General features: G+C 35.6%; 1 protein-coding gene across 1 annotated transcript in view; it reads right to left on the bottom strand.

Annotated features, from left to right (window-relative positions):
• The window catches only part of LOC145239886 (cytoplasmic tRNA 2-thiolation protein 1-like), an 87,158-nt gene extending 76,580 nt beyond the window's left edge, over positions 1-10,578 (bottom strand). Inside the window, exon 1 of the mRNA XM_080103503.1 lies at positions 10,360-10,578. Coding sequence (XP_079959629.1) covers positions 10,360-10,416 — 57 coding nt within the window. The 5' untranslated portion in view covers positions 10,417-10,578. The remainder of the gene's footprint in view (positions 1-10,359) is intronic.
• Between the last annotated feature and the right edge of the window lie 3,345 nt (positions 10,579-13,923).

The raw sequence follows: 13,923 nt of genomic DNA, 5'->3' as shown, positions 1-13,923 counted from the left end.
AAGCCATGACACCAAGGGGTGGCAAATCAGCAAAAGCTTTTACAACAATGACTAATATGTTACACCATGTTAAGTTCACCCATAAGAAGCAAAAGTTGTAGATAAGAAAATGGAAATGTTCAGGGAAAGACAATCCAGGAACAAGTGGCAGCAACTACAAGCCTTCAGTGAAATACCAAACTACTATAGAATCAATATTGATCAAGAAGAAAATTTAGGATTTTTTTTTTTTTTTTTTTTACATAGGCATAACCACTTATCAAGGCCTAGAGGCCACTCGAGGATAAGAGTTAAAGAGTATACAGCAGTCAATTGGACAATATAGTTATAGTTAGTAATGGAAATTCAGTACATTTGTTAACTGGAACGGCTCATCAAGAACTTGTTTATGTTGGACTTGAAGACAACCATATTGTGGTCAGCTGAGAAAGCAGGCAAACGGAAGACAATTCCACAGGCGTGCAGTTCTAAGAAAGAAACTTTGTTCACGGAATCTACATTTAGGTTTAGGCACAGATAAAGAGTGGGGGAAATTATTGATAGTGTTTTCAGCTAGACAAGTGTTTCCCGTGAAAATTTGGCGAGGGGAGACCATAGATTGGGGCTCAGACGAGCACTTGCCATGAAAAATGAAAATAATGATAAAGCAGAGACATCTCTTGTATGAGAAAGAGGTTACAGAGAAGAGAAAAGAACATCTCCCACTAGGCTATGAAGTCTATTTTGAACTCTATCAAGGCAAGATAAGTCCTGTTCTTTCTAGCAGCTCCTGCCCAGATGTGGCAACAATACTCCATCCTTAGACGTACCTGGTTCTTATATAGATAGAGAATTGCATCAGCAGGGAGATATCTACTGAATCGATAGAAGGATCCCACCATTTTTCCAGCGACCTTGGCAATGGATTTGATGTACGTGTTCCATTTCAGATCAGGAGTAATGGTCAAGCCCAGAAGCTTGTCAAAACATGAAGCCTCTCTAAGACGAGAGCCATTCATTTCAATTGATGCCAGATGGGGATCAGAGCGTTGATGATGTAAGGATAGAAGCTTGGTTTTAGATGCATTAAAAGTAACCAGCCACCTCTTTCCCCATTGTACCACGTGCTTAAGATCAGAGGAGAGAGAACTGAGTCATTTACAGTTTTTGAGGTGCTACTATGGATAGTAGTGTCATCAGCATAAATGTTTACGAATGATGTAAGGATGTGATTTGGAAGATCATTAATGTAGATCAGGAAGAGATTTGGACCCAGAATGGACACCTGAGCGACTCCAGGATTAATACTATGAGCTTCTGATTTCTGTTCATGTTATATTAACAACCATAGGTCACAGGGATCCATTATCTGATAGGAGAAATGACTGCTATTAATATTCAACCATATTCTGTAACATCTGACATTGGATTTAATAGACTTATTGCAAAACTTTGTCCAAATTACAGTATTTCATGAAAACAGTACTTCACTGAAAAAATAATTCCAAATATATTTACATAGTTGCTGATTCTCTGTTTTGAATGTTACTTTTCACTGCCTTCATTCAGGATTGAACTCAGCACCTTTGGGTAACTGTAAACTTTGATACAACGTCTAGGACCACTCGGCCATATGTCACTAGGCCTAGCTGGAGTCCGAACACGGTACCCCCGTAATAATGATAAAGGGTTGGGTTTGAGACTCCTAACAAACGGTTCCCCAGTTCAATACAAAACACCTGACGAAGGCCGGAGGGCAAAACGGCCGAAACGTTGTGACTATAACAACCAAGATGAGGAAGTCAGTCCGACAATCTCAAATGAAAACATTTCCATGTCGGAAATGGTGGTAGAAATTTACACAGAAGACAGCATAATAGCATCTGTACAAGTTCACCTTGAATTGTTGCTTTGTTGGCACATTTCAAGGTCAAGGGATCCCGATAGAGAAAGCAACCTTCCTTCAGTTTAATCAAAATCGGCAGTAAAATAGTTTCTTGTAGTGTCTGCATAGACCTCTTTCTGGTGCAGGAATGAATAATTGGCTCTGAGGTATATCATAATGACCATTGAGGAGATTATAGGTCGAAATGAGATCACTACATAATCATTGGCGTTCGAGGGAGAATAGGTTTCCATATGACAGATCCAATAGACCCAGAACCATTAGAGTAGCCAGTCTTCGAATTCTCTTCATATGCTGGATATCATGTATTAGATAGGAAACACAAACTTGGACACCATACGATAACAGTCGTCTGACGAAAGAGACAAGAATATCGAATGAGAAATAAAGTGATCCTTGCATGTCATCTTTAAATAGAAACACATTTTCACCAATCACTTCCAACATCTTGTCGATATAAAGTAAAAGGAGAATAGGACCCTGCACAGATCCTTGAGAGACTCCACTGTAAGTATGCCTTGCAGATGAAAGACTGCTATTTATCTGAACATTGTACGCATAATCACTAAAAAAGCCTCATCTCCACTTTATAACAGACTAGCATGGGTGCCCGGCGTTTTCCGGGTGTTTGGAGGTGTGTGTTGAGAGAAAGAAAAAAAAAAAAAAGGTGGTAGTAGGAAAGCAGGCTTGAACCCGTACCGCGAAGGAGGAAAATAATGGGAAAAAAAAAACTGACATCTTTGCTGTCACAATCATCGGCAAACCGGAAGTGACATAGGTTTAAATTAAGGCTAGACAATCGAAAAGAGGGGATAACTTTCGAAAATATCGGCAAAAAAGCGACCCCTCCCTGTAGAAAAGTGCCCAGTTGAGGGTGAAGAAATTAATGTTTTTAGCCAATTTTTTTATATTTGTCATCTGAAAGGCCGAGCTTAAAAATGATACAAATCTTGTGAAAATCTGCCACCTCTGTCAAAATTTTTAGGCAGACATGCAAACATACATACATTTATATATTGATAGCTCAAATTTTTTACCCAAACCGATTAAAAAGCTTGCCCTATCTCTGAATACCCTTTATGTAAAATTTCAAATGCTTAGACCAGAAATTGTCTGAGTGATTTGGTAGAGAATGCAGTGGTCAATTTTTTTTTTTTTAACTTTGACTCCTATTATGACCCCTTAAAAATTATTTTGAGCTCAGATCAAGTTATTAAGTTAGATCCATGTCCAAAGAACCTAACTCTAAAATTTCAAGTGTTTAGACCCAAAATTGGCGGAAGAGTTTGGTAGAGTTCTCAAAGGTCAAATTGAACTTTGACCCCATAACAGCCAAATTTCTGGCCTAAAACTGATTACAAAAATTTTCCCAAATCTCACTATCCTGTATATCGTTTCGAGTCTGTAGACTGAAAATTGACAGGGTTATTGTGTAAGGAAATGTACACAGACAGACAGACAGACACTTTCACTTTTATAGATATATAGATAGATTGTACGTGCAATCACTAAAAAAAAAAGCCTCATCTCCATTTTATAACAGATTGATAAAAACCATGCGTGTTGAGTTTATATAAACGTTTTCCTTTACTTTAGTTTTTGATTTCAATATTCGATTAACAGTAAATAAAAACATAAATAATTCAAATGTAACCCTGGGCATTGAGTGCCACCTTTTTCACTGATTAGGTTTCATTTTCATAAAAGTTAGTTTTAAAAGTTTTTGGACTATCATTGGCAAAATAAATTTTTGATTTCTCGTTTAAGCAAACAAGCCGAGCATGTGGGGTACCCCTCGAGTGAAAAATTTACTTTCACCATGACTTCAAAAAAATTCAAAGCGTGCTTATTGAGAAAAGTGTGAACAAATGAATCGACAAACGATTTCGAGGTAATTTTACCCCTATAATGGCCCCTGGGAGGTGGGGGGGGGGCAACCAGAGTTATCCTGGAAAATCTGTTTGGAAAAAATTTACTTTCACCATGACTAATGTTTGTGCAAAATTTCAAAAAATTCAAGGCATGGTAATTGAGAAAAATGTGAACAAACGAACAGGAGTGAATTACTAGGTCCAATCCCTACTTTGTTGGGGAACCAATAACAATTGATTCGCATTCATCAAACAATATATATTTTGTTGAATATTTTAAAAATTCTTCAGGTTACCTTTCCACAAATTTCATTCACTTGGAGCAATAGGCACCATCTCTTGCGGCATTAAGCACTGAAGATACCGTGTATAATAATCACAGTCATTCCTTATTTTGGAGGTCTTTAAGTGGAATGTTGATTCTGGTGCACCGTATGTGATACCAGGAATCACAGATGTCACGCTTAACCCAGTTAATGCTATCCCTTCTACCACATCTGCAACATTCTTCAGTGTCAGTACCCCCCAATGTTGACATAGAACTTTGTGATCATTGTAGTGATGGCGTGTGAAAATCATGATAACATTTGATAGGCTGTGAATGAAGACCACCTTGACATATTTTAAAGCTCTGAAAAAAAATGAAAAAAAATCTGAATAAAATCAAGTATAAAACAATTTTGACATTAAACTGATATATCCGGGTACTTCAGAAGCACGGAAACAGTTTACAGGCTTAGTGATTTAACAGAAAAAAAAACAAAGTTTTGTGCAGTCCCCCTTTCTGAAGTAAAAATTTAGAAGTCAGTTTCAAAATGGCTGCAGATTTGGAAGGAAAACAGCTTTTCATCTCAGCACAGCAGGACTATGTTTGGTTGGCTAAGTAAATGCTGCTCTTGAGAAACAAGGCCTGTGATTTTTCAGTGGTCAGACAGGCTTGCTGTTTATTGCCCTACAAGTGTCATGACTCAGCTCGGTAACATAAGTGCATAAGTACCAATAAAGTGATTTTTTAATATTGTGAATACCCCCCAACCTTTTCCCAAAAAGCTGGGTTATTTTTCAGCTAAATCCATAACAAGCGGTACTTGAATGAATGGTTTATTTTATTCTCACTTTTGGCCTTCGAACCAAGATCAAAGTGTAATATCTGTTCTTCAGATGCTACATTTCAATTTCTTGTTCTCTGTCAGTGGAGGAGAAATCCTTTACGACCAAGAGAATTTTTAATTTGTGCTCCTTTCTCTACATTAAAAAATGACCCTGGTGTCTAACTAACTCTGTCCCATGGAGAGGCAAAGTAAATAGGTACACCATAATCACATGATTAAAATTTTGCAGACGAAAATTTGGGAGACAGCAGGTCAAGGAGAACCAAACTTTAAAAAAAAAAAAAAAAAAAAAAAATACATCATATAGTTTTGATCATCCATACCTTAAAAAAAAAAAAAAAAAAAGAAGGTTTATGAAGGATACCTATAGAAAGTTTTATTAAATTTTATTTATTGCGGACTATTATTTCATCTTCTTAGTTGTTTCACAACGTTTCGGCCAACTATTCCTTTGGCCTTCGTCAGGTGGTAACCGCGACGGATAATAAATAATACTCATCTCAATGAATTCCAATTAAAATAACATATACTATTCGGTATGGACCTGACTATGGAAGATGAGATAATAAATAAACATGAATTTATAAGACCAAAAAATTCAACCTTGATCGCCCTTCAGGGCCCGTGGTGCAGTTGATACAGATGTTGAATCTCTACGGTTCCAGGTGAGAATTGTCTGAAGATAGCGGTTTCAATCCTACCCAAAGCCAGCCAGAGGCTTACTTGGCCCAAAACGTGGTGAGACAACAAATACGGAAGGCAGTAATTGCAGTGAATGCAGTCAGAAGATTCGGAGTTCCTATCCGTCGCGGTTACCGCCTGACGAAGGCCAGAGGAATAGTTGGCCGAAACGTTATGAAACAACTAATAAAAGATGAGGATAATAGTCCGCAATAAATAAAATTTAATAAATAAAATTAATAAATAAAAATTAAAAAATAAAATTAATAAATAAAATTAATAAATAAAATTAATAAATAAAATTAATAAATAAAACTCATCTCAATGAATTCCAATTAAAATAATATATACCTATAGAAAGGTTTATGAAGGATACCTCGTTGCTGGTGTGTAATGCCTCATGCTTAATTCCCCAAGTTATCCCACATCTCAAAAGGTACATCTGCATAATTTGCTATTAAACCTGTTATTCTTTTAAAGAAAGGCACTAGCAGTGTTAGAAATCGTCAGTAAAAATTTGTGGTGAACACTGGAATATTTAGACTTCTATCTTCTGTCTTTCGAAGCTTATAACTTCTTGAGAAATGTAATTCAAACCCTAATTTTTTTTAATTAAAGGAGCAAAGACCAAAATTTAAAAGAATAACAAGTTTAACAACAAATTATGCAATATTTGTTTTTTAAAATCGGTTTTCTTTAAAAAAAGATTTAAAGAAAATCAATGAAATTTTACTTCGGTTATAAAAAATATATATAAATTCCAAAAAATCACTTACCTATAAAAACTACTATTCGATGAGTACTTCAATTGTTCATTGTTAAGAATTTATCCATATTTATCCTTATATTTCATGTCCTTTTTAAATAATATACTTTTTTAAACAAGGGTTAAAAAAACGCAAACTCAGATTTGTTTTTAACTGTTCAAATAAAGGGAGATAAGTCTGACTTTATTCGCCTTTATATTCCGGTGGCTTTTAAAGTGACATAATATCTCTTTTTATTGCATGCTGTAAACCAAAATTAGTATTTAGGTGCCTCCGTGGTTAAAAACTGAACACATCTACTTATAAGTTTTTGCCGTTAAACAAAAAAAAAAACAGTCAACCGATTTTTTATTTTTATTCTCTTAATGAAATACATGAGTTTTTGATTGATATATTTTAATACTTCTTTATCGAGTGAATTTTTTTTAATATCTAAAAAAAGAAAACATTGAATGGAATAGAAAAAAATTGTCATAAGCGTCCGATATGTACTTGACATTCTAAGCATAACATAAGCTTCCACTTAAAAAAAAAAAAAATCAACGTGGTTTTTAAAAAAAAAAGTTTTTACACTTTGGACTTTACAGGTAAATTTAAAAAAAACACTTTTTTTTGTTTTAAATTAGAATATTTTATTTATTGATCTTTTATCTTCAATTTGTGATATATAAAACTTTTTGTGAATTATTAAAATTTTAATAGACATTTCAAAATGGTGGGGGGCGAATTTAAAAAAAAAGCCGTTTGTCTAAAATATTATATTTGGTTTATTTGAAAGAGCATAAAATTTCACATTGACCCTGAAAATATCGTAAAAATTGAACCAATAGGAAAATTTTGATAGATTTTTTTAAAGTTTAAGAATTGAAAAATATTTAACTCGTAAAATTTCATTATGTAAAAAACATGGCTGCATGAAGACGCGCGGGCACTTTATAAACACTGTTTTTTAAAAAATAAAAAATATTTCTATTATTTTTTTAAACAACTTTAAGAGTTTATTTTGGAAGTATATTCCATAAAGAAAATAAACAACCCACTTTAAAAAGAGAAATTACAAATTTTTTATATTTTATTCGCAGTTTTGTGTTAGAGGTGTCAAAAATTCTGATACACCTAGAAAGGCACATATAATTATAGTTTTATTAATACAAAGATTTGTGTCAGTGTTTTTGTTTTTTATTACTCCACTTCAGCTTTTTGTCTTCAGTCACTTTAGGAGAAATTCTTTTATAATTAGACATTTTTGATTTTTGTTCCAATTCAAAGTGCCTCTTTCTGGGTTAACTGGACTCCTCCTACATTAAAAAGTTGACAAACTGCAATCCTAAATCAGTGCATTTTCCCCCAGGCGTGAGAAATCAATTCAGTGATTTTATCTCAAAATAGAAGAGTTAACTTTGGTCAACTTCACGTTGAAAAGATAGTATTATACAAAAAATACTCTAGGTCAGAGTGGCAAGTTCCTCCATCACACAAAACCCTTGTAAATCCACACATAATAGTCAAGATAACTATTGTTGTTTTCGTGTCAATAAGACACTTATCTTAGTTTTTTAAAAAAATCTGTGCTTCTACAGAATTTGAACCGAACCAAACTGACTTTTGCCAAAGTAAACCTAAAACTTAGGTTAGGGCTACTTTTGTTTTTTTACATAGGAGTCACCACTTATCAAGGCCCAGAGGCCACTCGAGAATAAGGGTTAAAGAGTGTACAGTAGTCAATGGGACAATATCATAGTAATCGTTAGTAGTATAAATTTGGTAAATTGGATTCATTAAGGAGAACGGCTCATCAAGAACCTGTTTACGTTGGACTTAAAGACGATCATATTGTAATCAGCTGGAAAGCAGGCAAATGGAAGACAGTTCTACAAAGAGTGCAGTTCTTAGACAGAAGCTTTTTTCATGGAATCTACATTTAGGTTTAGGCATAGATAAAGAGTGGGGGAAATTATTGATAGTGTTTTCATTGTACTACATGCTCAAGATCAGAGGAGAGAGAGAATCACAGAGAACGTGGTCATTTATGGTCTTTGATGTACTGCCATAGATGGTAGTGTCGTCAGCATAAATGCCTACAAATGATCTAAGGATGTGAGTTGGAAGATCATTGATATAGATCAGGAAGAGAGTTGGACCCAGGATGGACCCCTGAGGGACTCCAGCATTAATACTATGAGCCTCTGATTTCTGCCCATCAACAGCAACTATGAACTTATCAGAGAGAAATGATTTAATAACCGAGAAGACATTTCCAGCTATACCATAGCTGGAGATCTTGTGAAGTAGACCGTTATGCTATACCCTATCAAAGATCTTTGATAGGGTATAGCATGTCGAGAGATTTGCTAATCCTTTGAGATATAACCGTAACCACATCTGCTGTAGATCTAGCAGAACGGAAATCATATTGTATATCACTAAGAAGATTATTTATGCTGAGATGGTTGACTACTTCTCTATTTAACACAGATTCCAGTAACTTACTCATTGATGCACAGGAGACTTATTGGTCTGTACTGAGATTAGTACTACAGTAGTACAATAATAGTATTATTACATTAGGTTCACCTCCAAAATTTTCTTTAAAATGACGACTTTTATAAGTTTTGGACTATATTGAATAAGAAAATCTCATTTAAATTTCGTAGAGACAAGTAGTTTTCGAGATATAAAGATCTGTATTATGCACTGTAATTCACTGGCCGCCAGAGGAGGCGGGGTGGGGTATTGACACAGTAAAACAGAAAAATCTAAAAATGTTAAATGGTATTCTAATCGGTAAATGTCGACGTGTTACTTACAGAAAAACGGTTAATTAAACTGCAGAAGCACCTCCCCAGTGGCTCCCCACCTCACTCCTCAAAAAAAAAAAAAAAAAAAAGAACGAAAAACATCAGTTTGGCGCTTATGTTTTTGTAAACCGCTCGTGAAAACTTTTAAGGACGTTTAATTAGTTAAAAAAAAATAAAAAACTATACAAAATACTGTTAGAAATTCGCTCATCCTGACACATATTCGATGGGTTTTTAAAAGTATTTTGTATATTTTTTTTAATTCATTTTCTCAAACTTGCCGTGTTCAGCACTAAGCAGAGAGTTCGGCGCCATTTAAAATTTTCAAATACATCGATAAACACTGTATGTTTTTCGAGCCGAATAAACATGTTATATTAAATAAAAACGCAAAAATTATCCAGTTAGGTAGAAAAGTAACTTATCTTGTCTATGATAACAGTTATTTGTTATATATTTGGGGGTTTTTTCACAATTTTTTCGAATCTGTGTGTATAGTAATACAAACCCAACAAAAGATACGGCGCTTATGCATGGAGTTTAGTCAAGACATTAAAAAAACTTGAATTTTAAAAATACTATTAAAAATAATAATAATAATAATAATAATAATAATAATAATAATAATAGCAGCAGCAGCAGCAGCAGCAGCAGCAGCAGCATGGTACCCTCTCTGCATACGTTCTCTGTGCTTTGCTCGCTTTAAATTGTTCGGGAATAATGCTAAAATCCATTTCACGCTAAATAATTAACGTGACTTTAATTAAGAGAAAAAAAAAATGTTTCGATATTGTTCGAACCAAGAGTCCTATGTTTGGTGGACGTTATAATTAAAACGTGATCCCCGACGTTAAAAAAATCATTTTCAACAATTTTTTCGGAACCTGAGAATTAAGTTTGTAATTAATGATAATTTTGGAATAAATTAATAAAACGTACAAAGGAAATCATTTATAGGTAGGGAAGCAAGATCGTTCAGGTCCGCTGTTTTTTTTTTTTTTTTTTTCGTTTTTTTTTTTTTTTGTTTGTTTGTTTTTTTTTTTTAGAGAAAAGTTAAAAACATAATTTGGAAGATTACAAGTCGAGACATTGTTCCATCGTTCGCAAATAAATATAAAAATTAATAAAAATAGATAATTTGGAAGTAAAATGCATATCAACGGACGAGAGTCACGTTTTATATATATATATATATATATATATATATATATATATATATATATATGTAAACAACACTGTACTTACCGTTTTGGGCCGCTTCAGGACGGCCGACTTATCACATGCTGAACATTTGCGCGGCATGCTAACATAAATGGTTTAAAAAAGAAATTACTTATTTAGAACCAATTTTTGTTTTAATATAATCAGATTTTTTTTTTCTCAATATGGGAAAATGTTTACAAGAAAAGCACGTGTAGAAATAAGTTGATTGGGTAATTCAAGGGGACTTAATTCGCACGCACCGAATAAATATCCGGTGAATATTAGGAATATGTTCCTTCTTTTTTCTAATTTACTGGCAAGGTATATTCACCTTTTCGTCGCATAGGTCTTATTTTAAGAATAGTTATTAGACATCAATTAATAAATATTCACCAAATTTCAGTTTCTTTGGAGTATTAAAAGCGAGGCATAATATGGGAACAACCTCTAATTTGAAAATTCAAATATATCAGATCTAAAATAAATTTCAATCCATAGTAATTTGACACCAATAAAGCCAAATTCCCTGAATTTCCATTTTTCTTCAGATTACTTAAGCTTAAGCATTAATTTTGAGACATTTTCTAGAATAAAAATTCATGGGTTGCTCGACCATGTACAACAGCTCCTACGAGCTTCTCCTCACATGGAGGAAATAAGCATTTCTCAGCTTCTGGTTCAAACAAGATGACCCACCCAAACCCACATTAATTATGGCGTCCATGGGACCAATGCTAACCAAACAAAGCCAGATCAAGGACACCAGGATAAGGTGTTTCGAATGTGATGGAATTAACACATACCAAGGGATTGTCTCACTCGGTGTAACAGACACTAAACTCGGGACCTCCTATGGAGAAATGGTGCACATTATTAGCAATGTGAAGGATTACGACACACTCCTCTTTGGATTTTCTGGCAAAAGGTTTTCCAAGATGACGACAGTGCATCTTCTTCAAACACGATGTGAACTTGATGCTGTCAACTGTAAGAATAGTTGTGAATGAAAAAGGGTGTACAGCACTAGTTGATTCTGGGTGCTCCCGTACATAAGAAAGTGTGTTAGACGTGGCAAAATTAAATCACCAATGTGGTTACTATTTTTTTATTTATTTTTTTTTTTTACACAGTGATCACCACTTATCAAGGCCCGGAAGCCACTCGGGGATAAGGGTTATTGCAAGTACATTACGTTAGTGTGGAGATTTGATGAAGTGTTTACTTAAGGGGGCGGTTCATTAGGAATTTGTAAACATTGGACTTGAACATTGGCAACATGTGCAGTTAAGTTTATTGGTTTCCAACTGGAGAGTTGAAGTGAATTTGTAATTGAGATCCTGATAATAGTGGGGGACCCGCTTGGGTTCAGCCTATTGATGGGAATAGACATAATAAAAGTATCCGTCTTGAAGTCATGGAAAGTCTAATATTTTGATGAGCCAGTTTCTGTTTGCAGAGTTACGTAATGAACAAAGGCTTGGACTCTCGAAAGAGTTGCTTCTATTGGTGGATGTCGCCCAACAAAATAAATCAAAAGTGGGCTTTGTAATGGATTACAGTGAACTCAGCCTCCATGTGGATGCATGTACTAAAGATGATGATATCTGTATTAGCAAACTGAGGGATGCTGGATCTGCTTATCTTCAAGTGAGAATTGGTTGGTTGGTTGTTGGTTGTTTTTGTTTTACGGCATATCAACCCTTTTCGGGTTATTTAATGCCGAATCCAAAGATTTTGAAGAAAAATTTTTTTAATAGAATATATTTGTTGTTTTCATGTCGGTTTCTATTTAACCCATAGTTGGAACCCTGACAGGTACTACCACTCCGGGTCAGAGTGGATCTGGGAGCAATGGTAATTAAAGGGAGGCTCCACACTCCCCAAAGCCCACAAGCTGGGGCCTCACCACTGGATATAGTTTAAGGTCATATCCAGGACCCAAATTGAGGGACTTTTATCCTCTGCAGGGGGGCAGTTGGTGTATTCTAATGCCCCACCGACAGGGCCTGAGAATTGGTGACTTTTTTACCAAACTGTTGTTTTCCAAGGTAGAATGCTTAACAAGGTTGGGATTTGGACTGAATGTGGCTCGATAAATAATGAAATCTATTGTGAATGCAGTCTTATCACAAAACAACCACATCAAGAAGGCAATCATGACTTATGTTGATGTGCATGTGTATGAATGTATTGCACTCAAAACCAGTGTTGCTGACCACTTTGTACTGGTTAGCAAAAGTTTGGTTTAACTGTCTGGGGATGCCTTGTTTTAGAAACATGGAAATTAGCTGCCGGATGCCTTGGACACTATTATTAGAAGGAAGGTGCTCTCTCTCTCTCTCTCTCTCTCTCTCTCTCTCTCTCTCTCTCTCTCTCTCTCTCTCTCTGTGGAAAGCTCATGTAGGAGAATTTGGGCAAAAACACCGGTTTAGATAGACACCTGAGAGTGACTTCCCTTGACACATACAGAGACATGGACACATCGAGTTTTAGCATCATGAAGGGAAGCCATGTTAACACCCCTGTGAGCATAGCACCAACGGGAGAGACAACAGAGATGTTACGGACTAAACAAGAAATGTAAGGTTTTACCCGGGTGAAAACTATGTCCCACTATGAGACAAAGTAGGATTTTAACCACTTCTATGGCAACACATCAAAGGCCGTAAATGACAAAGTTCTCTCTAATTCTCTCTCCTCTGATCTTGAGCGCATGGTACAATGGGGGAAGAGGTGGCTGGTCACTTTTAATGCATCCAAAACCAAGCTTCTATCTTTACATCATCAACGCTCTGATCCCCATCTGGCATCAATTGAATTGGATGGCTCTCGTCTTGGGGAGGCTCCATGTTTTGACAAGCTTTTGGGTTTGACCTTTACTCCTGATCTGAAATGGAACACGTACATCAGGTCTGTTGCCAAGGACACTGGGAAAATGGTGGGATCCTTCTACCGTTCCAGAAGATATCTCACTACTGATGCAATTCTCTATCTGTATAAAAGCCAAGTACGTCCAAGGATGGAGTACTACTGCCACATCTGGACAGGAGCTGCTAAAAACAGCCTATCCTGCATTGACAGAGTACAAAATAGACTTCGTAGCTTAGTGGGGGATGCCCTTTTCTCTTCTCTGCAGCCTCTCTTCGACAGAAGAGATGTTGCGAGCCTGTCTTTGTTTTATCGTTATTTCCATGGCAAGTGCTCATCTGAGCTCCAATCTCTCATCCCCCCTCACTAATCTTTCACGAGAAACACCCGTCTGGCTGAAACTACTGTCAATAATTTTCCCCACTCTTTATCTGTGCCTAAATCCAAATGTAGATTCCATGAGCAGAGCTTCTTCCTCAGAAGTGCACGATTGTGGAACTCTCTTCTGTTCACCTGTTTCCCACCTGACTACAACTTGGATGTCTTCAAATCCAACATAAACAAATTCCTGACAACCGCCCCCTTAAGTAAGACACTCTATCAAATCTCCAATACTAATGATTACTACAATACTATCTCATTGATTACTGTACACACAATAACCCTTATCCCTGAGTGGCCTCCAGGCCTTGATAAGTGTTGACCCCCATGTAAAAAAAAATTTTTTTTTAAAGTGAG

This window comes from Euprymna scolopes, chromosome 19 (assembly GCF_053919585.1).
Source record: "Euprymna scolopes isolate OS-2025 chromosome 19, ASM5391958v1, whole genome shotgun sequence".
Classification (NCBI taxonomy): domain Eukaryota; kingdom Metazoa; phylum Mollusca; class Cephalopoda; order Sepiida; family Sepiolidae; genus Euprymna; species Euprymna scolopes.
The sequence above is the reverse complement of the archived record's forward strand: the minus strand, read 5'-3'. Positions and strand labels throughout refer to the sequence as shown.